This window comes from Hyperolius riggenbachi, chromosome 1, assembly GCF_040937935.1.
Source record: "Hyperolius riggenbachi isolate aHypRig1 chromosome 1, aHypRig1.pri, whole genome shotgun sequence".
Classification (NCBI taxonomy): domain Eukaryota; kingdom Metazoa; phylum Chordata; class Amphibia; order Anura; family Hyperoliidae; genus Hyperolius; species Hyperolius riggenbachi.
In genome coordinates, this window is record NC_090646.1 from 621,592,958 (window position 1) to 621,618,310 (window position 25,353).

Sequence of the window (25,353 nt, forward strand, 5' to 3'; positions counted from 1 at the left end):
ACATCTGCTCTCCACATAAGCTAAACAGTGATGTCACTAAGGCTGGAGTCACCCAATGGGCAAACATAGGATGTCGCCCTTACGCCCCTCCTCTGTGGTCAGAAGTGAATTAGCGAGGAAAATATGGAGTGCATGAAGGCCCGGCAAAAAGAGAGAACATTAGGTGCATTTAGCATGGCCTGATGAAGATTAGGCGGTTTCACAGAATGTGGTAGCGCCCAAATATTGGGCATACACATGAACCCATATAACATGCCACATACTATATAAATGGGAGTAGTGGCGTAGGTAAAGAAACAAGAGCCCCAGTGGAAATTATAAAATTGGGCTCTCAAGCTCTGTAAAATAACCATTTGCAGCCATCCAGTGACGCAACTGAAGTTACATAGCCCACATTTTCATAAATAACGTCCAAGAACTGTTTTTTTTTTTTTTTGCAGACCCCAAAATCCTGGTCACATACCCTGTGCATCTGTTTCCAAAATGTATTCAAAGTCCTTGACTATCTCCAACACCCCCCCTCCCCCAACACACACACACACACTCACATGGGCAGCCCTATGTCTCTACCAACTTGGGTCTTTCCAAGCTGGCAAAAAGGCCAACTAAGGGGGTGCGTACATACATCCAGTTTTGATTATTAAATGATTATTAAACTTTATTTATAAAGTGCTTACATATTGCTGTACAATAGATGAGGTGACATTACAACATTAAACAATGTTACATGGGGACATTAAATTACAGCATTAACCTCCTTAGCCGCAACCCCTAGTCAGGCTCGGCTTGGAAATCTGCAGCTCAGAGCACTAACCCAGAACCTGAATCGTGGTAGCTGCCGGGAGGTGAATGCAGAGCATTGCGTGCAGTGGGCCTTGTTACTCACCTCCCCCCGAGATCCAGATGCCGGCAGCCATTCTTGTCGCCTGTTATAATGATGACAGCGGGCAATCTCACTATAGGGGTTCAGTGCCACCTGGCGGATGGAGGGAGAACTGCAGTGCTGAATCCAGAGGAGGTGAATAATGTGCTGCACTGCTCCAGATCTCACTGCAATGTGATTTTTTTCCTGGATTAATGGTCTAAAAATTAGGGCTGCTCAAATCCGGAAGCGGGAGATACCCGGATAGTTGCTATCCGGATATCTCCCAGTAAACCTGTGCGGGCTGGGCGAGGGGGTCAATCTTACCTGTCTGACGTCTTCTTCGTCTGTCCCTCAGCGCCTCCCACGATGCGCTCCACGCGCGTCATGTGATTACAAACACTCCAGATAGTTACATAGTTATTTTGGTTGAAAAAAGACATACGTCCATCGAGTTCAACCAGTATAAAGTACAACACTAGCCTGCTCCCTCACATATCCCTGTTGATCCAGAGGAAGGCGAAAAAACCCTTACAAGGCATGGTCCAATTAGCCCCTAAAGGGAAAAATTCCTTCCCGACTCCAGATGGCAATCAGATAAAATCCCTGGATCAACACTTCCTCCTTCAACCCGGAAGGAGGAAGTGTTTGTAATCACGTGACCGCCGCTTGGACCGCATCGTGGGAGACGCTGAGGGACAGACCGAAGAAGACATCAGACAGGTAAGATTGACCCCCCCCGCCCAGCCCGCACAGGTAACTGGGAGATATCCAGATAGAACTATGCGGATGTCTCCCGGTTCCAGATTTGAGCAGCCCTGCTGCTGTATAGGTAGCCAGACATAGATCCCCTCCAGTATAGGTTCCTACATGGAGGGGGGAGCAGCAGGCATGCAGCGGCCAGACAATGGTGGGTAGGGGCCCCAACCTTGCCCCCCCCCCCCCCCCCTTCAGCATTTGCTTACATGGTTTTTATATTAAACACAAAGATGCATCTTCATTTCAGCTGCATAACCATGTTCCCTTACGTAGAATAAAAAACAAAAGCATATCATAAATATAAATTGTGTTTGGCATAATAAATGGTCCCAAACGTTTTTCTCCTGTGATCATCTCCATACACTTGTAACAATGCACATTTAGTAAGTGATTTCCTATTCCTGCAAGCCATTAATCAGCCTAACAATCGTAGCAGTTAATGAACAGTACTGCTAAGCACAGGCATGAATACAGACTAATAATGAGACAGGTGAAATAGCACTGGGGAAAAAAGAAGAAAAAACTGTATTGTTCATATTAACTTAACATATCATTAACATATCTGTTTTCTCCATGTAAAGTAGGGATGAGCTAGCAACAATACAAAGATTGATCTTGCATGGAATCAGCTGTAGGGGTGGTATGGCGCCAACATTTTGCTGCGTGCTGTAGTCTATGCAAACACCATAACGCATAGACAAGAGCAACTCGCACTATGTACGCTGTACGCAGCCTGCATTGCTTGTGTCATTAGAAGATATTGAATTCTGCCCAGCTATAACTTTGTATTGTGGATGCTTATGCTTTGTAGAGTTACCAACACCTGGTCATACGCAATTCTGTGGAGGTGGCCCAGTTCATAAATAACGATCCGGAATTTCTGATCCTTGCCGAGGCATTCTGGAAGGAGCTTTTCAACCTCCCCGCTGTTTACGAGTACAGTGCTTATCGAAAACTCATAGACGATTATGGAACACATTATATGCAGTCTGGAGCTATGGGAGGAGACTACGAGTTTCGGTTTTATATGGAGTCTGAAAAAATTACCCAAAATGGTAAAAGTTTCTTTACAGCACTGTTGTTATTGTTAAAATACTGTGCTCCACCTGTGTGGACATCGGAAACCCCTAGGTGATAAAATTGTGGTTTCTGGGCATGTTTCACTAAATTTGAGTATTTTTAAAACCTTTACTTCAGGTAATTGTTTTATTAATCATTCTGATGGAAAATTGCACTGTGTGTACCCAACATGAAGGATACCCGAGGTGACGTGACATGATGAGATAGACATGTATGTATACTGCCAAGCACACAAATAACTAGGCTGTGTTCCTTTTTTACTTTTTTCTTTCTCTGCCTGAAAGAGTTAAACATCAGGTATGCAAGTGACAGTTTCTATCCAGGTCGGACTGGGTCAAACTATAGCATAATTGACACCATACAATTTTGTGTTCTAAAGATGGTCCGATAGATAATTCCCGACATGTCCGATCTTAATTTCTATTAGCTGATTGCCCGGCGTTGCCCGGGTATGTATTTGGCTGGTGTTGGCTCCGCCCATTTTTTCTAGCCCTAACACACAATTACTCAATGACCAAGTTTGTGAGCTTTGTGGTCTTTGGTATCAATAATTTGCATTGAAATTAAAAAATCTGATTGGCTGTTTGTGGCTCCACACCCTTTTCTGAATTTGAACCCCAGTCACCCAATGACCAACTGTACCAGGTTTGAGGCCCGTGCCATTAACAGTACAAGAATGGTAGCAATTAAATATTCCCCTTGAAAATCAATAGGTGAATTTTGATTGGCTTTTATAGGCTCCAACCACTTTTCTGAATAATAATCCTAGTCACCCAGCGACCAACTGTGCAAAGTTGGAGAACCCTACCATTAACAGTGCAAGAAAAACAAAAGTCTGCTTTCTTAAAACAGAAAGAATTTGCGATAATTCAGGTTGGAGTGAGCTTGAGATGCCTCCCAGTGCATCACTGCTGAATATATGCAAATTCACCATTGTTACCCTTAGAAGCTAAACACACCTCCAGAACCACTGGAATGCAATTGTGTGTCAGCTTGTTAATTTGTACAGAGCCATAATAATCCAACATGCATACAGACTGTTTTGGATTGTTTGATCCTCGTCAGTGTATGGCATAGATTAATTTGGCTCTATGCAGTAGGGCTTGTAACACCGAGAGGTACAGACTAACCAGCAGGCTCATGGTGACCCAGAACTCATTGGCGTGTGTAAGGGACTACAATGGTCCTAAAAGCCCCCTTACTAAGATGTTAAGAAAAACAAAAGTTTGCTTTCTTAAAACAGAAAGAATTTGCGATAATTCAGGTTGAAGTGAGCTTGAGATGTCTCCCTGTGCATCACTGCTGAATATATGCAAATTAACCACTGTTGCCCTTAGCAGCTAAACACACCTCCAGTGTAACAGTGTAAGAATGGCTGCAGTTTACATTTTCCAGAGAAATTTGTATTTGTCTCTTTTTGGTTATGGGAATAAAAAGTATCCTATACTTTATTCCAGGTAATGTACTATGTGTGTGACAAATTTCATTCAAATCCATTCAGTCGTTTTTGCGTGATGGAGTAACAAACATCCAAACATCCGAACTTTCCCATTTATTATATTAGTAGGATTTAAATATATTTTTTAAGTATTTACTGTTTTATGGCCTCTACTCAATGACACATTCTTTAAAGTATACCAGAGCTAAAAATCTATAAACTATTGTCCCTTTTTATCTCTTATCTGCTCTCAGAAGCCATTCTTGCCAGGAAAGTGTTTTATGGCTGTAATTCCTTATCAGTGAAGGTTACACTACAGTCCGACCCGGTCCCGACCCAGACAGAAACTGTCACTTGCATACCTGATTTTTAATTCTTTCAGGCAGAGAAAGTAAAAAAGGAACATAGCCCAGTGCTGGCTGGATAGTGTAATGGTTAAGGGCTCTGCCTCTGACATGGGAGACCAGGGTTTGAATCTCGTCTCTGCCTGTTCAGTAAGCCAGCACCTATTCAGCAGGAGACCTTAGGCAAGTCTCCCTAACACTGCTAATGCCTATAGAGCGCGTCCTAGTGGCTGCAGCTCTGGCGCTTTGAGTCCGCCAGTAGAAAAGCGCTATATAAGTGTTTGTCTTTTAGTTATTTGTGTGCTTGGTACTATACATACATATGTCTATCTCATCAAGTCACATGTCACCTCGGGTATCCTTTAAGTGCCCATGGACTATATGCAGTGTAGATTGCATGAGAATCTAAATTTCACAATAGATGTGGAGCAGGTGGCATTGCTCAAGAATGCCTACGTCTTATGGTCCCATGAAAGTTTTGCTATGCGGCCCCATAATCTCTAGCTATGTCACTGCATTATACAATTATTGCATAAAGTTTGCATGTTTAATGCATATAATGCATTATACTGTATAACACTTACAGTCAGGTCCATAAATATAAGGACATTGACACAATTCCAACATTTTTGGCTCTATACACAACCCCAATGGATTTCATAGAAACGAAAACTATGTGCTTTAACTGCAGACTGTCAGCTTTAATTTGAGGGTGTAACGAATGTGGAATCGTCTCCGTGGTCAGCGCACCAGACGTGCGGTGACGCGGCGGATTTCCTCCACAAGCGCATAATTGAGGACACCCAGGCTAGGTGCTATGCACCCGCAGAGGGCAATTCCCACCGGCAGATGGCGCTGTGGAGTGCAGGCGAACACAGCCGCTGCACAGCCACAGATGACAAATGGGAATTGTACAGATCCAGGACAAGGTACAATTAGGCAGGGCTGGATAGCCCACAGGGAACAGAGCAAAGGGACAGAACCAATGTGTGCCCACCAAACTAGTCGCCACCCAGCAACGGCGAACACACAATGGCGGAAACGAAGTAGGAAACGCAATCGCAAGAATGGCGATTGCCAATAGCGACACAAGACTGAGCAGGACAGAGCACCAGGGTAGCAAAGGCACAGCAAATCATACAAAGTGAAAGATAAGGAAAATAACAAACGCTAGCTGAACACGAACACCGCACTCATTCGCAACAGTGTACGTGTTCGTGCGCGGTCTCCGCGTGTTACGCACAACAGAGACAAGCACGCCTAACTAACCAAAGACAGACAAACACGAAACAGAGAACGCGAGCGCTTGCTTAACGGTTACCTCACCGAGCCTACAGCAAGCGTTCGTATCAGGCAAGACAGACAAACGTGAAACAGGAACTAGGCAGAAAGGATCCACCGCTCTTCCGTCAGAGTAAGTGTGATCCAAGCAGAAACACAGATCAGAAAGATCCACAGCCGCTACCGCTAGTGGTTAGTGCGATCCAGGAAGACAGATCAGAAGGATCCACAGCACCAGCTCCAGAGACTAGTGCGATCCAGGAAGACAGATCAGAAGGATCCACAGCACTAGCGCAAGGCGAGTGCGATCCAGGTAGACAGAGCAGAAGGATCCACAGCACTAGCTCAAGGCGAGTGCGATCCGGGTAGACAGAACAGAAGGATCCACAGCACTAGCTCAAGGCGAGTGCGATCCAGGTAGACAGAACAGAAGGATCCACAGCACTAGCGCAAGGCGAGTGCGATCCAGGTAGACAGAACAGAAGGATCCACAGCACTAGCTCAAGGCGAGTGCGATCCAGGGAAGACAGATCAGAAGGGGCTACCAGTAACAACCGCTGTTCCGGTTAGCACCCAGACACACAGAACGACTTCCTATCGACCACCGCTGGGACAGGACAGTCGCAACAGACAAACAAACAGATAAGCAATCCTAACGGCACTAAAGAAACTGCCTAGTGCAGTCCCCAGAATTACTCTAAGATAACTTCAACAAGAAGTAGCATGGCTGACACTCTCTAGGAGTGTTTACTACAAACCCTGAAGGAATGACCAGCAAAGGACTGTGGGTAATCCCAACCTTTATACTGCCAGTCATCACAGGAGGCAGGTAGGGGATTTGCATAACGAATGTATGCAAATTCCTCAGCAGCAAGCTGCAATACTGACAAAAAGTCTCTCTTAAAGAGACCTGCAGAATGCAGACCTGAACAGTGGTCAAAAAGCTGCCTGTCTGCACAGGCAGCTGAGCAGATTCTCACAGAGGGTATTTGCATCCAAATCAGGTGAACGGTGTAGAAATTACAACAGTTTGCATACTGTATGGCACATTCCACTTGTTGAGGGAGCAAAAGTAATGCTACAGAATAATAATCATAAAGCAAACTTTCACTTTTTAATTCTTGGTTGCAAATCCTTTGCAGTGAATTACAGCCTGAAGTCTTGAACACATAGACATTACCAGATGTTGGGTTTCATCCCTGGTGATGCTCTGCCAGGCCTCTACTGCAACTGTCTTCAGTTCCTGCTTGGGGTATTTTCCCTTCAGTTTTGTCTTCAGCAAGTGAAATGCATGCTCAATCCAATTCAGGTTAGGTGATTGACTTGGCCATTGCATGACATTCCACTACTTTCCCTTCAAAAACTCTTTGGTTGCTTTTGCAGTATGCTTTGGGTCATTGTCCGTCTGCAGTGCACTGTGAAGCGCCTTCCAATGAGTTCTGAAGCATTTGGCTGAATATGAGCAGATAATGTCTAAAACACTCCTGAATTCATCCTGCTGCTTTTGTCAGCAGTCACATCATCAATAAATACAAGAGAACCAGTATTTATGGACCTGAGTGTTTAAGTTGGAATGTTTAAAGCAAATCTGAAGTGAGAAAAAAAAATCTTCCCCTAAGGTTCTGAGTTTAGATCCACTTTAAAACGGACCAAAACTCTTGCACAGCACACAATGAAAAGTCTTTATTCCACATATAGTTGCTAAAGAAATTTCTGTTTGTTTAGCTAGATGAAAGGGGCCAATTATTAGCTCTCATCAGAAACTGTGAATGAGAGTGCCTGTTTCCTGTTTCCTCTGTACAGGAAACACTGAGGCTTAACACTTTCAGAGTGGGAAAGTGATGCCAAGTTAAATCTTCAGTTTTTTTAGGATTTCCATAAATTGTAATAAATATTTATTCCCCTAAAGCTTATCATACTGTGGCTAATCTTTAAGCGCAGAGAGGAAGTTCTGAGTTTAGATCCACTTAAAAGTGAAATTGAAGTGCGAAAAAAAAGACAGATACTAACCCAGGCCTGGGCAAACTTCACACGGCCCAGGCCACACGCTGCAGACCATGGGCCACATTCCTAGTTGCCAGCATGTAATACGCTGGCACGTCCTGAAGGTGTGTCACATGATGCCCTGTTGCCATGGAGACGTGACGCTGGAATCGCAAATCAGGTGAGTTTTATCCCACTCTTATCGCCCGCTTGCGACCTTGCAGGGAGGGAAGGGGGAGGAGAGGAATCTGGCTGCCTTCCGGTAGGCCGGATGAACAGCACATTCATATAACTAATTGTATGTGTAGTACAGATAATGAATGGAACATTAGTAGCAAAGAAAAGAGTCTCCTATTTTTATTTTCAGTTATATAGCTGCTTTTTTTTTTTTTTTACAATATTGAATAAATCTATAATATTTGCAGTTTACAAACCACACTCTGTATTTTAAACTATAAAACAGAGCAGAGCTAATGACCCTTTGAAGTTTTCTGCAGGAAAACCTTATCTAAATCTGGCTCTCACTGTTTCTTCTTTAAGTGCTCCAGAAAACAGGATTGTCTTTGACCCAAATTGAGTGGAAAAGCTCAGAAAAGCTCTTTTGCATAGATCTGACTGAACAGTGGCGTACCAAGGGTATTTGACACCCGGTGCTGATTTGTTACAGACACCCCTTCCCACCCATGCTAAGAGTGAAAAAAATGGCCATCATAGGATGTGGGTGGAGCTAACAGTAATTGTGGAGGAAGTGGATGGAGCTAACAGTTTAACTCAAAGGCTGTGGCCAGATGTCCCCCCCCTGTATTAGGCAGCCCCCCAATGTAGCCAGATGTCTTCCCTAGTAATAGGCAGGCCCCAGTGTTGCCACATGTCCCTCCTTGTATTAGGCAGCCCCCCAGAGTATCCAGATGCCCCCCCCCTGTATTAGGCAGCCCCCAATGTAGGCAGATGTCTCAACTTGTATTAGGCAGCCCCCCAGAGCAGCCAGAGATGTCTCCCCTTGTATTAGGCAGCCCCCCCAGAGCAGCCAGAGATGTCCCTCTTGTATTATGCAGCCTCCCCGAGTAGCCAGATGTCCCCCCTGTATTAGGCAGACCCCAATGTAGCCAGATGTCCCCCCTTGTATTAGGCAGCCTCCCAGAGCAGCCAGAGATGTCCCTCTTGTATTAGGCAGCCTCCCAAAGTAGCCAGAGATGTCCATCTTGTATTAGGCAGCCTCCCAGAGTAGCCAGAGATGTCCCTCTTGCATTAGGCAGCCTCCCAGAGTAGGCAGATGTCCCCCCCTTGTATTAGGCAGCCTCCCAGAGTAGCCAGATGCCCCCCCCCCCCTGTACTAGGCAGCCTCCCAGAGTAGCCAGATGTCCCCCCTTGTATTAGGCAGCCTCCCAGAGTAGCCAGATGCCCCCCCCCCCCCTGTACTAGGCAGCCTCCCAGAGTAGCCAGATGGCCACCCTTGTATTAGGCAGCCTCCCAGAGTAGCCAGAGATGTCCCTCTTGTATTAGGCAGCCTCCTAGAGTAGCCAGATGTCCCCCCTTGTATTAGGCAGTCCCCCAGAGTAGCCATATGCCCCCCCCCCTTGTATTAGGCAGCCTCCCTGTATAGCCAGAGATGTCCCTCTTCTTCTCTCCTCTCATACTCCTCCAGCGGCGCAATAATGATAGGTGCCACTAGAAGACGCAATAGAGAGGAGATGGGGGGACTGTGGAACAGAGTGAAGAAGACGGATTCTCGCGGCTGCAATACAGGTAACTATACCAGCTGGCTTCTGTCCGTGTGCACAGCTCTGCATAGCACAGGCGAGCCTCTGCCCGGTCCTGGTGACACCCCCATTTTCCATGACACCCAGGGGCGGAGCGCACTGGCAGCACGCCCCCTCAAGACGCCACTGCAACTGAAGTTTCTTAACGCTTCTTAACCAATGTATTTCTTGTACTACACACATACAATTCATTGTATATCATAAGTTTATTTTCGCTTCAGGTTTGCTTCAAACAGTACATTATCCAGCCATTGGTGGATTAGATTTTTGTGAACACAATTTGAGTTGACAAGTTTGGCTTCCACCCAAAATATCTATATCAGTGTATTTCTTCTATGAAGCCTGTGTCAATTCCCCCCACCCATGAAATAACACTCTATTTACTCTCTCTCCAGGAATGACCCTCAGCGATGTGACTAAATGCACCTCTACCAGCGTGAATCTTATTATTGTTAGCTTTTCCTCATCAGAATGCAAAAGGGTGGCCGAAACAATTCAGTCTTCATCTGGTGAGTAAAATGCTATTATCCGAAACGTATATTTGCTTCCATGTCACATCACTCTTGCTTGCAGGCTGCAGTGAAATATATGGACAGATGTAAGTATTCATGAGTGCCTAACCGAGGAAGTTATTATTCAATGGGCTTGTTTCACTAAGACAAATAGCATGCCTTATCCGAGTTAACACGCCTTATCAAAGTTAACATGCCTTATCAAAGTTAACATGCCTTATCAAAGTTAGCATTCCTTATCAGAGTAGCATAGCAAGCGCTACTAAATCAGGGCAGGACGAGTGGAGCTCTCGTCATTGCCAATTAGTAGGCATAAGTTTGTAGCGCTCACTATGCTACTCTGATAAGGCGTGTTATCTCTGATAAGGAGTATTAACTTGGATAGGGCATGCTATTTGTCTTATGCTGGGAATACATTAAAGAGTAACTGCAGTAAGGGCATAAAATAAAAAATCAATTCTATATTTTTATCTGGTAAACAAGTAATAAGGATGCTAATCAGGCAATCCAAAAGTTAAAATCTCTTTTACTTTACTTGTTTATAAATGATCATTCCCCAGTTTACCTGATTCTTATTTGGTATGTTGCCGCACAAAGGAAGATGCAGGGCATGCTGGGTTGTCCTTTTTTTGCTTCTGTGCATTAGTTAACTCTGGGGGGAAATAAAGAAGCAAAAAAACACAACCCAGCATGCCCTGCAACTTCTTTGTGTGGCAACGTACTAAATAACAGTCATGTAAACTGGGGAATGATCATTTATAAACAAGAAAAGTAAAAGAGATTTTAACTTTTGGATGGCCTAGTTAGCATCCGTATTACTTGTTTACCAGATAACAATAAAGAATTGATTTTTTATTTTATGCCCGACATTTACACTTTAAGATGGCTCGATTGATTTCCGACATGTCCGATCTCCTGCCGAATCGATTCCGTGCTCGATTTTGCATAGGGAACAATGGGAAAAGATAAGGAAAACGAATGGAAGATAAGAGAATCGGGCGCGAAATCGAGCGCGGAAAACGATCGGGCACGAAAGCGAGCGTGGAAAACATACCGTGTATACCCAGCATTAGTGAATCAAGCCCATTGAGAGGAAAGATGGGTCATCAAAACCAATGACAACGGATGTACAGTATATAGTGCTTGTTATATGATCCTAGTAATGCACAAACAAGAAGTGTATTGACAGTTGAGCCATAAATCCATGTATAAAAAAATCTAGAGTGATCCCTTTGCTCAAGGAAAGGATGAGATAAATGATCTCCTATTCTGAAGCCACTTAAAGAGGACCTCCATACTAAATACAAAAATCTGGCAGCCTGCAAGAAAAATAAAGTTCTATTTACCTGAGAAGCCTTGTCCCGCAATGCTGTCCCGAAGTCACCGCATCGCTCGAGTTCCGGCACTTGTCCCTGGGCTACGCAAAGCTTTCTTCGCATTCCAGCCCGCAATAGTGTCCTGCGCTAATAGCAGGACGCTATTGTAGGCTGGAATGCGAAGATAGCTTCGCATAGCCCGGGGCACAGTTGGCGTCGACTTACAAGTTGCTGGTAGCGAAACGTAGCCACGGCGGCCGGCGGGAGAATGGAGGATCGTGCAGCACCGGCACGGAACAGGGTGGCTGCTGGGGGCTTGGGGGAGCCCCAGGTAAGTGAAACAGTTTGTTTTCTGCGGATTTACAGTTCCACTTTAAGTACAGTATGTGATCTATGCTAAAGCAGTGCTGTACATCATAGCAAAGGTCTACAGGAGGCCCCCACCCAAGCATTTCCCCCTCCTGGTTGTCCAATCATCTCCTCCATTAATTGTCTGCTCGATTAATTCTCAGGCCTTCTTGGTTGAGGACCTCCGCTCTTGTATGAAAGACTATGGACATCCTTGGGAAGCTAGTAGGACAGCCCTGTTTCTAAGGGTGGGTCAGGTGCGTGACCGCCCTTAGCGCTATAGGGGGGGTGCATTAATGGGGGGGGGAGTCGGGGCCACACAGGGACTCAGCCGCATGGAGGGGAGCCCGACTTCTCCCTCCCTTCTTCTCCCTGGGGCTCCGCTCCATGCTCCCCCCTCTTTGCAGAGTACGTGCAGCGGGAAGCCTGGCAATAGGAACTCACCTCTCTTCCCATTCCAAGTGCTGCTCGCTTGCCGCTCGTCTCCATCTGCTAACCTATACTGGCGGCACCTATACCTATCTAACCTATACTGGCGGCACCTATACCTAGCTAACCTATACTGGCGGCACCTATACCTAGCTAACCTATGCTGGCGGCACCTATACCTATCTAACCTATACTGGCGGCACCTATACCTAGCTAACCTATACTGGCAGCACCTATACCTAGCTAACCTATACTGGCGGCATCGATACCTAGCTAACCTATACTGGCGGTTTTTATACCTAGCTAACCTATACTGGCGGCACCTATACCTAGATAACCTATACTGGCGGCACCTATACCTAGCTAACCTATACTGGCGGCACCTATACCTAGCTAACCTATACTGATGGCACCTATATACCTAGCTAACCTATACTGGCGGCACCTATACTGTACCTAGCTAACCTATACTGGCGGCATCTATACCTAGCTAACCTGTACTGGCGGCACCTATACCTAGCTAACTTATACTGGCGGCACCTATACCTAGCCAACCTATACTGGCGGCACCTATACCTAGCTAACCTATACTGGCAGCATCTATACCTAGCTAACCTATACTGGCGGCACCTATACCTAGCTAACTTATACTGGCGGCACCTATACGTAGCTAACTTATACTGGCGGCACCTATACCTAGCTAACCTATACTGCCGGCATCTATACCTAGCTAACCTATACTGGTGGCACCTATACCTAGCTAACCTATACTGGCGGCACCTATACCTAGCTAACTTATACTGGCGGCACCTATACCTAGCTAACCTATACTGGCGGCACCTATACCTAGCTAACCTATACTGGCGGCATCTATACCTAGCTAACCTATACTGGCTGCATCTATACCTAGCTAACCTATACTGGCGGCACCTATACCTAGCTAACCTATACTGGCGGCATCTATACCTAGCTAACCTATACTGGCGGCACCTATACCTAGCTAACCTATACTGGCGGCATCTATACCTAGCTAACCTATACTGGCGGCACCTGTACCTAGCTAACCTATACTGGCGGCATCTATACCTAGCTAACCTATACTAGTGGCACCTATACCTAGCTAACCTATACTGGCGGCACCTATACCTAGCTAACTTATACTGGCGGCACCTATACTTAGCTAACCTATACTGGCGGCACCTATAACTAGCTAACCTATACTGGCGGCATCTATACCTAGCTAACCTATACTGGCGGCATCTATACCTAGCTAACCTATACTGGCGGCATCTATACCTAGCTAACCTATACTGGTGGCACGTATACCTAGCTAACCTATACTGGCGGCATCTATACCTAGCTAACCTATACTGGTGGCACCTATACCTAGCTAACTTATACTGGCGGCACCTATACCTAGCTAACCTATACTGGCGGCACCTATACCTATCTAACCTATACTGGCGGCATCTATACCTAGATAACCTATACTGGCGGCATCTATACGTAGCTAACTTATACTGGCGGCACCTATACCTAGCTAACCTATACTGGCGGCACCTATACCTAGCTAACCTATACTGGCGGCACCTATACCTAGCTAACCTATACTGGCGGCATCTATACGTAGCTAACCTATAGTGGTGCGCACCTATACCTAGCTAACCTATACTACGAGCACCTTGTAGCTAGCTACCTATATAAAAAAAATAAAAATAATAATAATAATGGGAGACAATGCTACAGCTGGCTAGCTATACTGGGGACACCTATACCTGGCTACCTATACTGGGGGCACCCATACCTGATTACCTGTACTACGCCCCGTAGTATGGGTTCACAAATCCAACGGGGGGAAAAGGGCGCAATTTTTACACCGTCGCCCTGGGTGAAATATTAAACCTAGAAACTGCGCTGTAGCAGGATGTGTAATAAAAGAAGGCTGTTTTTTTGGCCAGCAGTGATCTAAAATGCCTCTGCACTTCCATACCCCCAGGATCAGCTTAACATGCCCCAGGGCAACCACCCCCCCCCCCCCCCCCCAAGGTTAGTTTCCAGATCCCCCAACTGCTTCCCGTGGTGAGCGGCAGACAGGGAAGCATATACTTTATGGCCCAGATGACAGCAACATAGGAAAAAAGTAATTTATGGCTCATTTTACTCTGGAAGAAACTTACTTCTTAACTGTATATGTTTACATATATTTTACATTTTACGTTTTTCATGACAGTGGTCCTTTTAAAAAATGTCCCAAACGGGTATGTTTTTAAGCAAGTGTGAAACGGCCCTAATACCAAGAAACAGTCCATTATTGTCTCTGCCAAGCTGAATTATAAGTTGGTATTTGTGTTTCTCACTTGAAGGCACCAGCAGCACAGAGATCAAAGGACAGGCTGTGGTAACTGGTGGAGAGCCGAAATTTATTTCTGCCCTCAGCTATTTCTCCTTGAATGCCCCTGCAGAAAATCAGAAACGCTATTCTAACTGGGCTGGTTCTGTACCTAATCTTCCAAGTGTTATCAAATATAAGGTCAGTGTTATTTCTATGCATTTCCTAGTCCTTCATCTGATTACGGTAAGTTCAATAGATGAAATCAACTTTACACTTGTCTGATGTAACACAGGTGGATAGGTTCTTTTTGCCTTCTGGAATAGACACATTAAAAAGCAAATCTGGAGACAGTCTTTGCGAGTCACCAACACCAGTGCTTCATTTGTTCTGCACATATAAACAGAAAAGCTTGCCGCTAGATGGACGACTTACTGCAACTTTAAAATGAGAATCCTCTCTACAGGGAACTAACCTACTGTTTGTCGCCGACCCAGCGCAAGGTCAACATTGCGTTACCGTGCGACTTCCGGAGCAACGCAGTGGCGGAATGCATTGGTGTCAATGCGTGACGCAAAGATTTTACATTTGTTGGTGGTGGCACACATGCGCGGAATGACGCAGATATGACAGGGAATCTGGGAATCCCAGTGATGTACTTCCTGTCCAGCAGGGAGTACGTGACTGGGTGAGGGGTGGTGGCGGGCGTGCAAGGGGCATGCGAACGGCGTCCTGAGGGTGAGGGGCAGCGCTATACATATGACCCTGCTAGTGTACTGTGCCGCAAGGTCATATGAAAACATTTTTGGCTTTGTGGTGCTATGCGAAGGGGGCGGAGCATCGCACCACAAAGCTCTGGCTAGGTATAAAACCGGCCTGAAGGTGTGCTGCATTGTCTGCATCATGCCATACATCATCCCACCTGGACCCACATTACACAGATATCCTCGGTAGCCCCTGTTCCTCTGCACAATGCTTGAATTGCCAGTGTGACAGTCTAGCTCTCTGTCACATGACTAATAACAAATGGAATCCGTAGTGGAGTGGAAACAAAATCCCGATGGAGGCGAGAATGGCCTCGTCTATCCAGTTTGTTTTCTCATTCTCTTTCTGCCATATAATTTCCAGAGAAAATTATATAAGTAGTGAACGATGCATTTTTCTTATTCGAGATCCATATGCGGTGGACACAATGGAAGATATTTTTAATCCCTGCACAATCACGCGTGCCTTTATTCCAGCACGCGGCATATGACAGCGCCATTTATCATGTCTTACATAGCCAGACGTTTCAACACCTTTTGCATTTGGGAATATGGGAGAGGAAAAGTAATTAGGGATCTGACAGAAATAGTGATGACCTTTCTGTGTGATCAATGATATTGCTTGGAATATGTTTATCAATCTTATTATCATTCTATTCACACCTCTCGCCCATCGGCTGCTCGTCTCGCTGATCCTGATGTCATCTGGTCAGGTTTTATGCCTGACAAAGGGCTTAGTGACTTGATTAAGTCACCCTCGCCTCACTAAAAGGGGAACTGCGCTCATTTTCAGCCAGTAGGCTGCACCTTTAGAAGATAAGTGAGCTGTGATAACATAAATAGGCTATATCCGGTTAAAGTGGACCTGAACTCAGAACTTCCTCTCTCTGCTCTAAAAGATAAGCAACAGCAAAATAACCTTCAAACAAAAACCTTTCTTTGTTACAGCTGATACAAATCCTGCAATAAATCTGCAGTGTGTCTACTTCCTGCTTTCAAGCTGCTCTGCTGAGGCAGCCAGACGACACATCAGAGATGGCACGCTGAGAGATCAAATTACTCTTGTGATTAGTCACAGATGAGGAGGGATTAGACAGGCTAAACTCTCTAAATACATACAGGGTGCATTTCTCTAGGTTTTCCTACTGTCCTGTGCAAGAGTTCAGCTCCACTTTAAATGAGCTCTATGATGGAGCCAAAACAGGACTGAAATTCTTTCTTTTACCTTAAATGTGTGTATTTGTACTTAAAGGACACCTGAAGTGAGAGTGGTATAGAGGCTGCCATAATTATTTCCTTTTAAACAATACAAGTAGCCTGGCAGTCCTGTTGATCTTTCATGCATTGGTAGCGTTGGAATCTCGTGCAGTACCTAAAACAAGCTTATGGCAAACCCACTTAAAGAGACTCTGAAGCCTCTTAAAATTCATCTTTTTATTTAACAATCCCTTTCTGCACTATCACCCCATCTAAAACGCAGCTATCCCGCAGCAGAACGCAGTGTTTAACCCCCCTAACACCGGGCAAAAATTCACGACTTTCCTGGTCGTGGACTTTGCTGCCCGGGGAAGCAGAGCTTTGAGCTGTAGCTCTGCCTCCATGTGCGTCAATCCTCACTGATCTCCGCCTCTCCCCCGCCCCTCTCAGTGAAAGAAGACTGAGAGGGGCGGGAGGAGGTGGTGATCAGCACCGATTGACGCGAGTAGAGGCAGAGCTACAGCCCAAAGCTCTGCCTCTATTAGGAAGCACACCCCCAACATTGCCCCAGGGATTTGGGGGGGTTAACTACCTAAAGACCACCCCACGCCAATGGGCGTTTACGCGGCGGTAGCCCCAGGACCACCTGACGCCAATTGGCGTCAGGTCCTGAAGCCGGCTATTGAAGGAGATTGCGCGCAGGCTGCCTGTGCATCTCCTTCTCAGGGGGCGGAGCTCCGCCTCGCCTTCAGTCTAGACTGTTAGACGGCGTAATCGCTGTCTATTTACATGTACAGCGCTGCGATCGGCAGCAGCGCTGTACTGGGGACAGCCGTGTGTAAATATTTATATAAAAAAAATAAACAAATGTGGAGCGATCAGACCCCACCAACAGAGAGCTCTGTTGGTGGGGGGAAAAGAGGGGGGATCACTCGTGTGCTGTGTTGTGCGGTCCTGCAGCTTGGCCTTAAAGCTGCAGTGACCAGTAAGGGAAAAACATTGCTGGTCTTTAGGGGGGTTTAACACTGCGGTCCTCAAGTGGTTAAACACAGCATTCTGCCGCGGGATAGTGGTGTTTTAGATGGGGTGATAGTGTAGAAAGGGGTTTTTAAATAAAAAGTTGAATTTTAAGAGCTTCAGACTCTCTTTAAACTTGAGTCAAACATCTGATCTCCATGCTTGTTCAGGGTCTATGACTAAAAGTATTAGAGGAAAAGGATTGGCAGTAAAGCCAGGCAATCTGCATTATTTAAAACAGAATAAATATCTCAGCCTCCAAATCCCTCTCACTTTAGTTGTCCTTTACAAGCACCTTATTTGTAGATGTGACTTTCCAGGAAGTGCAGGCAGTTTGTATTGTGTTGCATCTGTCTTGGCATATGGCGCTGGTGAGTTCATCATCAGAAGGCGGGTATGACTGTCAGCTTCCTTCTATAGGGCAAGAAAAGGAGGCTCTGCAAGGTGAGGGATTCTGCAATTACTTAGTCAAAGTAAGAATAGAACGATGCTCTTAAAGTGCAACCCTAATACAATCTTACAGAGAGGAAAGATCTGTGGTTTTCTTTAGGTTCCAGTTCTCTGTGACATTTCATTACTATGAAGAGACTTAATTTACTGCTTCAGCTCCAAGGCCCAGATTAAGACCCACGTTCACATTTGAATGAATAAAGTTCAGTTTAGCGGAATGAAATGGATTCGAATAGATCCTGTGCAAAGTGGCTGTATAGTGTACTGCTTAAAGTGGACCTAAGAACTTCCTCTCTGCTCTTAAAGATACAGAACAGCATAATAACCTTTAAAGGGAAGGTTCAGTTCTGTTCTGCGCAGTAAAGCCCGGAGGACGTCCGATGACGTCAGCGCACCCGCGTGGGACGCAGAAGAGCCCGTCCTTGGAGCGCAGAAGAGCCCGACCTGGCAGCCGGCCTGGCCAGGTCAGGTCGGCCACCGAAGACGACCGGAAGCCTCTGGAGCGGCGGCGAGGGCACCTTCTGCCTGCCACGGGCTGGAGGAAGCCCCAGGTAAGTGGATATGGATTTTTATTTTTTTAAAGGTTTCCCTGAACCTTCCCTTTAACCAGTTTACCCCCAAGGGTTTTTACCCTAACGGGCCAGAGCAATTTTCACCTGTCAGTGTTCCTCCCTTTTATTCCCTAATAACTTTATTACTATTTATCACAACAAAATGATCTATACCTCGTTTTTTTCGCCACCAATTAAGCTTTCTGTGGACAGTACATTTTGCTAAGAATTTTTTTATTCTAAATGCGTTTTAACGGGAAAAATAAGAAAATAATGGAAAAAATTAATTATTTATCTGTTTTCGGCCATTATAGTTTTAAAATTAAACATTCTCATGTGGATAAAACCAACACATTTTATTTGCCCAGTTGTCCCAATTTAAACTGTTTAAATTATGTCCCTATCACAATGTATGGCAACAATATATTATTTGGAAGTATAGGTGTTATTTTTCTGTTTTTTTTGTCCATAATTACAAGCCCTGTGTAGTAAAGTAAAAGTAATTTTCCCTCATAAAATATATATTAAAAAAGCTTAGTCCCTAAGGCAACTATTAATGTATTTTTCTTCAACTGATTTTTTTTTTACAAGTGTTTTTTTTTCTTTTTTGGGGGGGGGGGGGGGGGGGCTTTGAAGGTGTCAGTTATTAATTTTATTCATGTTGTGTATGCTTGTATGTGCCTGTATGTGTAATTTTACTTTTTGGCCACAGGATGGCGCTAGTGAACACTTTCCCATTATAGGAAGTGTTCACTTTTTTTTTTTTTACATTTTACTAACTGTGACTGTTTCCTGTTTTTGTGAATGGACGTTCATTCATTCCAGGCATTGAGATTGGGTAGAGGACCGCTCTGTACTCTTCCCCAATCGCTGAACAGGGAATCCCGATGGAAACGCGGCGGTAGCGGCGCGCACACGTGCGGAGCGGCGGCGGGAGCACGCGACTTATTAAAACATCCTGTTGCCGTTAACAGGCTCAAACAGAAAGTTTTAATAAGTCAGAATGCCGTTAAATTATTAAGCAAAAAACATTTCTTTGTTACAGCTGATACAAATCCTGCAATAAATCTGCACTTTTCTACTTCCGGCTTTCATGTAAGCAGACATATTGTTAACATCCTGTGCTTTCATATGAGCATATCTGCCAAGGCAGTCAGGTGACACAGGGAAAGATCAAATTACAACTTATGATTCGTCACAAAAGAGGGGGAATTAAGCTAAAGTCTCTAAATACATTCAGGGTGCATTTCTCATTGTTTTCCTTCTGTCCTGTGCAAGAGTTCAGGTCCACTTTAAAGCATACACAAGGACACATGTGACATGATGAGAAAGACATATGTATGTACAGTGCCATGCAAATAAATAATTATATTGTGTTCCTTTTTTTTCTTTCTCTGCCTGAAAGAGTTAAAAATCAGGTATGCAAGTGACAGTTGCTGGCGGGGTCGGGACTGGGTCTGACTATAGCATAACCCTAACTTATATGGAATTACAGCCATAAAACACTTTCCTGGCAGAAAATGGCTTCTCAGAGCAGGAAAGGGATAAAAAGGGTCAATAGTTCATAGATTTTAGCTTTGGCATACTTCATTGCACGTGTCATTGAGCAGAGACATGGAAACAGTAAAAACTTAAAAAAAGTAGATTTAAAAATAAGATGAAATTGTGGGATATCTCAAAAAAAGTACTTTTTAGGAGTAGGGGGATAGAAACAATTGTTTATTTCATCAGTTTATTTTCACCTCGGGATTCTTTTAAGAGCTCTGCCTGTGACACAGGAGACCTGGGTTTGAAACTTGGCTCTTCCTGTTCAGTAAGCCAGCACCTATTCAGTAAGGAGACCTTGGGCAAGACTCCCTAAAACTGCTACTGTCTATAGAGTGCATACTAGTGGCTACCGCTCTGGCGTTTTGAGTCCTCTAGGATAAAAGTGCAATATAAATGTTCTGTGTAGAGTGACGATTTAGGTGTCGCCAGAAAGAGGAGAAAGAGAGCTTTAAAATGATATCCATCTTTCCATAGTTACTTGTATTACACAGGACGACACTTTCCCCAGTGTCAGCAGCTCCAGTCAGCAGAAAAAGTCGGCCTGTGTAATACAATGTGACAAGCATGCAAAAGAATAAGAAATCAGGAAGGGGGCAAATAGTTTTTCACACCACTGTATGTTACGGCCAGAACCCGAAGTCTGGCCACTTCGGGTTCTGGCCGGTCAGAATGCAAAACGGCGAGTTTTTGCGGACTTTGGCCGGCCAGAACGCATTCTGGCTAGATGTGGCTGGCCAAGTCCCGAAGTGCCATTCCCCGCCGCAAATTACCATTACCTCCTCTTCATTGTCGCTCCTGCTGCTGCCGCTTGAGGAAACGAGCAGTAGCTCGTGAAACATGTCGGGGCTATGAAAGGCATCATCGTCTGTCTACCTGGCCTCCCGACCACCCTACCTCACTGGACCCGGCACCTTTCGAGCATGTCTCTGCTCTCAGGCATAGAAGGAAGCACTTGGTCCATTTGGCAGCTTGCAAAGGGACATTTACAACAAACATGGTGAGCGGCCTATTCCATTTTCTGCCAGCAAACACTGGAATTACAGGTGTACAAACTCGTCTTTCTGAACTGTTTTGCTCATCTGGGCTCTCACTGATGAACACTGCTTTGATGCCCTAATATGCTATGCTTATCATGACGAAAAGCTTACATGCGGAGTTATTGCTTATTAATCCATGCTGCTGACTTTGGCTGTATGCCACTGCTACTAATACTTCTGATGCTACATTGATTCCTGCATGTTACTGCTACCAATGCTTCTGATGCTACATTGATTCCTGCTTAGTTACGCATCGCTTACAGCTGTGTCCTGTACTGTGATAAACAGACTGTCTGTTGTTGTTTGGAATCCTAATTGAGAGACCGTATAAGAGACTGCATATACAATACATTACTCTGTTTGCCGGCCACAATCACCATCTTGCTACCTATTGGCGTTCCAGATCTGTATATGTGATCAATGAGGTTGCAACCTAGAGAGATATAACAACGTGTCGTTGCATTTGGAGCTCCATTTGCATTGCAGTGTGTATGGGGATGAGTGTTGAGTCTATTGTATGAGCTACCGGGGTCTATAAGGGTGGAGGTTGGGGTACAAGGCTAGACGTTTTAAGAGATAATGTTTTTTGATATAATAAAGATTTATATTACTTTTACAAAACATTTTTGTGTAAATTGCTTTATTGGTGTGTACCATTCACCGTTTTCTTTCCTTCCTACCTGTTCTTGCCACTTCGGGTTCTGGCCGGTCAGAATGCAAAACGGCGAGTTTTTGCGGACTTTGGCCGGCCAGAACGCATTCTGGCTAGATGTGGCTGGCCAAGTCCCGAAGTGCCATTCCCCGCCGCAAATTACCATTACCTCCTCTTCATTGTCGCTCCTGCTGCTGCCGCTTATTTTTTCTGCCCCCCTATCCTGCAAACAAGGACCCGGGGCTTCCTTTCATGCTGCCGGCTGCAGCTGTATGGATTGGACCCGGGGCTTTCCTGTATAGACCCGGGGCTGGCTTGTATGCTACCGGCTGCAGCCGATTCCCCCGCCACCTTCCGTCTTCTCTCCATCTTCTCCCCGCAGCCTTCTTTCTCTGCATCTTCTCCCAGCCACCTTCCTTCTCAGCCTTCTGCATTCTATCTTCTCTTCCTGAATCCCGAGCAGTGCACCGCTCCCAGACACCTAATTTAAAGTGGACCTTAACCACTTCCGGGTTCCGGGTGGTTTTGCTGATCTGTGCTGCGGGGGCTCTTCAGCCCGCAGCACAGATCAGATAGCAGCCAGGGCGATCAGACTTCCCCCCTTTTTTCCCCACTAGGGGGATGTCCTGCTGGAGGTTCTGATCGCCGCCGGCTGCTTGCGCTTGCAGGGGGCTCTTCAAAGCCCCCCTCCGCAGCGCTTTCTGGCCTCCTTCCCCTTCCCTCCCTCTCCCTCCCCCTGTGAGCGGCGCAGGATGGATTTCCGTCCTCCGCCGCCTCAGATAGGCTTCAGCCTATCAGATGCCGGCGATCCCCGGCCAATCAGAGGCCGTATGTATGTAAACAGCGGGGAAGATCTTCCCCGCGTGTTTACATTTACCCTGCGAGCCGCGATCGGAGGCTCACAGGGTGTTCACGGAGACACCCTCCGTGAACTGACATGGAACGGCCGCTCATACGAGCGGCCGTTTCCATGGAAACCACTTCAGGATTCAGGGGCGTACGTAAGCGTACGCAGAATCCTGAAGTGGTTAACTCTTGCACAGGACTGAAGGAAACGTTTACAAAATGCATACTGTATGTCTCTAGAGAGTTTAGCCTGCCTGCTCTCCCTCATATGTGACTATTAACCATTGTAATTTGATCTCTGCTGTGTCACGTGACTACCGCGGCAGAGCAGCTAATTTGAAAGCACAGGATTTTAAATATGTCTGCTTCATTAAAGTGGATTTAAATTCTTGCACTGGACAGAAGGAAACCATGGCAAAATTCACCCTTATGTATCTAGAGAGTTTAGCCTGCCTGATCTCCCTCATCTGTGACTAATCACCATTGTAATTTGATCTCTCCTGTGTTACCTGTCTGCCACAGCAGAGCAGCTAATTTGAAAGCACAGGATGTTAACAATATGTCTACTCCCATGAAAGCAGGATGTAGACACACTGCAGATTTATTGCAGGATTTTTATCAGCTGTAACTAAGAAATGCTTTTCTTTAAAAAGATTATTATGCTGTATCTTTCAGAGCAGATAGGAAGTTCCCAGTGCCATTCATGCTGCTGGACAGGACCCGGGATGTTCTGGGATTTGTGTGTTTTGCAGTTTGGCCGACTGACTTTGGCCATTTCTAGAACTGGCCGGCCAATGTCAGAAATTCCCAGCATTTTGGACTTTGGCCGACGTCAAATCGGCCAGTTCTAGAAACGGCCGGCCAATTCTAGAATTGGCCGATTTCTGGTTTTGGCCGTAACATATATCCTACTAATCCTACTAATATAATAAATGGGAAAGTTCGGATGTTTGGATGTTTGTTACTCGATCACGCAAAAACGGCTGAACGGATTTGAATGAAATTTGGCACACACATAGTACATTACCTGGAATAAAGTATAGGATACTTTTTATTCCAATAACCAAAAAGAGACAAATACAAATTTCACTGGAAAATGTAAACTGCAGCCATACACTGTTACACTGGAGGTGTGTTTAGCTTCTAAGGGTAGAATGGTTAATTTGCATATATTCAGCAGTGATGCACTGGGAGACATCTCAAGCTCACTCCAACCTGAATTATTGCAAATTCTTTCTGTTTTAAGAAAGCAAATGTTTGTTTTTCTTAAAGCGGACCCAAACCAAACATTTTTTTAATTCAAAATATTTAGTTGCACCACTCTGGCACATACAAAGATAAATAAACACTCCTTCAAGCCTATGAGCATTTCAGTGCATGCTTTTCACTCTTCTCTTTTCATAACTAGGGTTATACAGGTGGCAGCCATTAGCAATTCCTCTTTTGCTGGACACCATCTACTAAACCAGTTTGCCGGATTCTGTCCCGGCAATATTAAAGGAAGGGGAGGGGTTTCTCCAATAAATGTAAAATATTTTATATTTGTCATCATGCAGCTGAAAAAAGGCTGCTATTTGTTATTATAACTTAGAAAATAGATTTTATTTCTGAAATCTTGTATTTTTAATTTGGGTCCACTTTAACATCTTAGTAAGGGGGCTTTTAGGACCATTGTAGTCCCTTACACACTCCAATGAGTTCTGGGTCACCATGAACTTGCTGGGTAGCATGTCCCTCTCGGTGTTACAAGCCCTACTGCATAGAGCCAAATTAATCTATGCCATGCACTGACGAGGATCAAACAATCCAAAACAGTCTGTATGCGTGTTGGATTATTATGGTTCTGTACAATTTAACAAGCTGACACATCATTGCATTACAGCGGTTCTGGAGGTGTGTTTAGCTTCTAAGGGTAACAATGGTTAATTAGCATATTTTCAGCAGTGATGCACTGGGAGACATCTCAAGCTCACTCCAACCTGAATTATCACAAATTCTTTCTGTTTTAAGAAAGCAAACTTTTGTTTTTCTTACACTGTTAATGGTAGGGTTCTCAAACTTTGCACAGTTGGTCGTTGGGTGACTAGGGTTATTATTCAGAAAAGTGGTTGGAGCCTATAAAAGCCAATCAAAATTCACCTAATGATTTTCAAGGGGAATATTTACATTTCTGCCATTCTTGCACTGTTAATGGCACAAGCTTCAAACCTGGTATAGTTGATCATTGGGTGACTGGGGTTCAATTTCAGAAAGGGGGTGGAGCCACAAATAGCCAATCAGATTTGTTTCATTCCAATGCAAATGATTGTTGCCAAACACCGCAAAGCTCACAAACTTGGTAATTGAGTAATTGATTAATTGTGTGTTAGGGTTAGGAAAGTGGGCACAGCCAACACCAGCCAAATACATAAGCGGCCAATGCCGGGTCATAAGTGGGCGGAGACAAATACACATTTTACTGGGAAAATGTAAACAGCAGCCATTCTTACACTGTTAATGGTAGGGTTCTCAAACTTTGCACAGTTGGTTACTGGGTGACTGGGGTTAATATTCAGAAAAGTGGGTGGAGCCTACAAAAAACAATCAAAAATTACCTATTGATTTTTCAGGGGAATATTTCATTGCTGCCATTCTTGCACTGTTAATGGCACAAGCCTCAAACCTGGTACAGTTGATCATTGCGTGAGTGTGGTTTAAATTTATATAAGGGGGTGGAGCCCCAAACAGCCAATCTGATTTGTTTCATTTTAATGCAGGTATTGATGCCAAAGACCGCAAAGCTCACAAACTTGGTCATTGAGTAATTGTGTGTTAGGGTTAGGAAAAGTGGGCGCAGCCAACACCAGCCAA

The 25,353-nt window shown here is 45.0% G+C and overlaps 2 protein-coding genes across 3 annotated transcripts in view; one reads left to right on the forward strand and one right to left on the reverse strand.

Moving 5' to 3' along the window:
* Positions 1 to 25,353, reverse strand: part of RPL37 (ribosomal protein L37) — a 263,271-nt gene that overhangs the window by 122,486 nt on the left and 115,432 nt on the right. Inside the window, exon 1 of one of the 2 annotated variants that reach the window (XM_068250983.1) lies at positions 22,510 to 22,513. The exons of the other annotated variant lie outside the window; for it this stretch is intronic. Within the exon in view, the coding sequence (XP_068107084.1) occupies positions 22,510 to 22,511 (2 nt within the window). The 5' untranslated portion in view covers positions 22,512 to 22,513. Of the gene's footprint in view, positions 1 to 22,509; positions 22,514 to 25,353 lie in introns of those variants that run through there. 2 annotated transcript variants of the gene reach the window in all.
* C7 (complement C7) overlaps positions 1 to 25,353 on the forward strand; it is a 122,948-nt gene that overhangs the window by 44,543 nt on the left and 53,052 nt on the right. Inside the window, exons 8-10 of the mRNA XM_068250956.1 lie at positions 2,433 to 2,676; positions 9,903 to 10,016; positions 14,476 to 14,642. Coding sequence (XP_068107057.1) covers positions 2,433 to 2,676; positions 9,903 to 10,016; positions 14,476 to 14,642 — 525 coding nt within the window. The remainder of the gene's footprint in view (positions 1 to 2,432; positions 2,677 to 9,902; positions 10,017 to 14,475; positions 14,643 to 25,353) is intronic.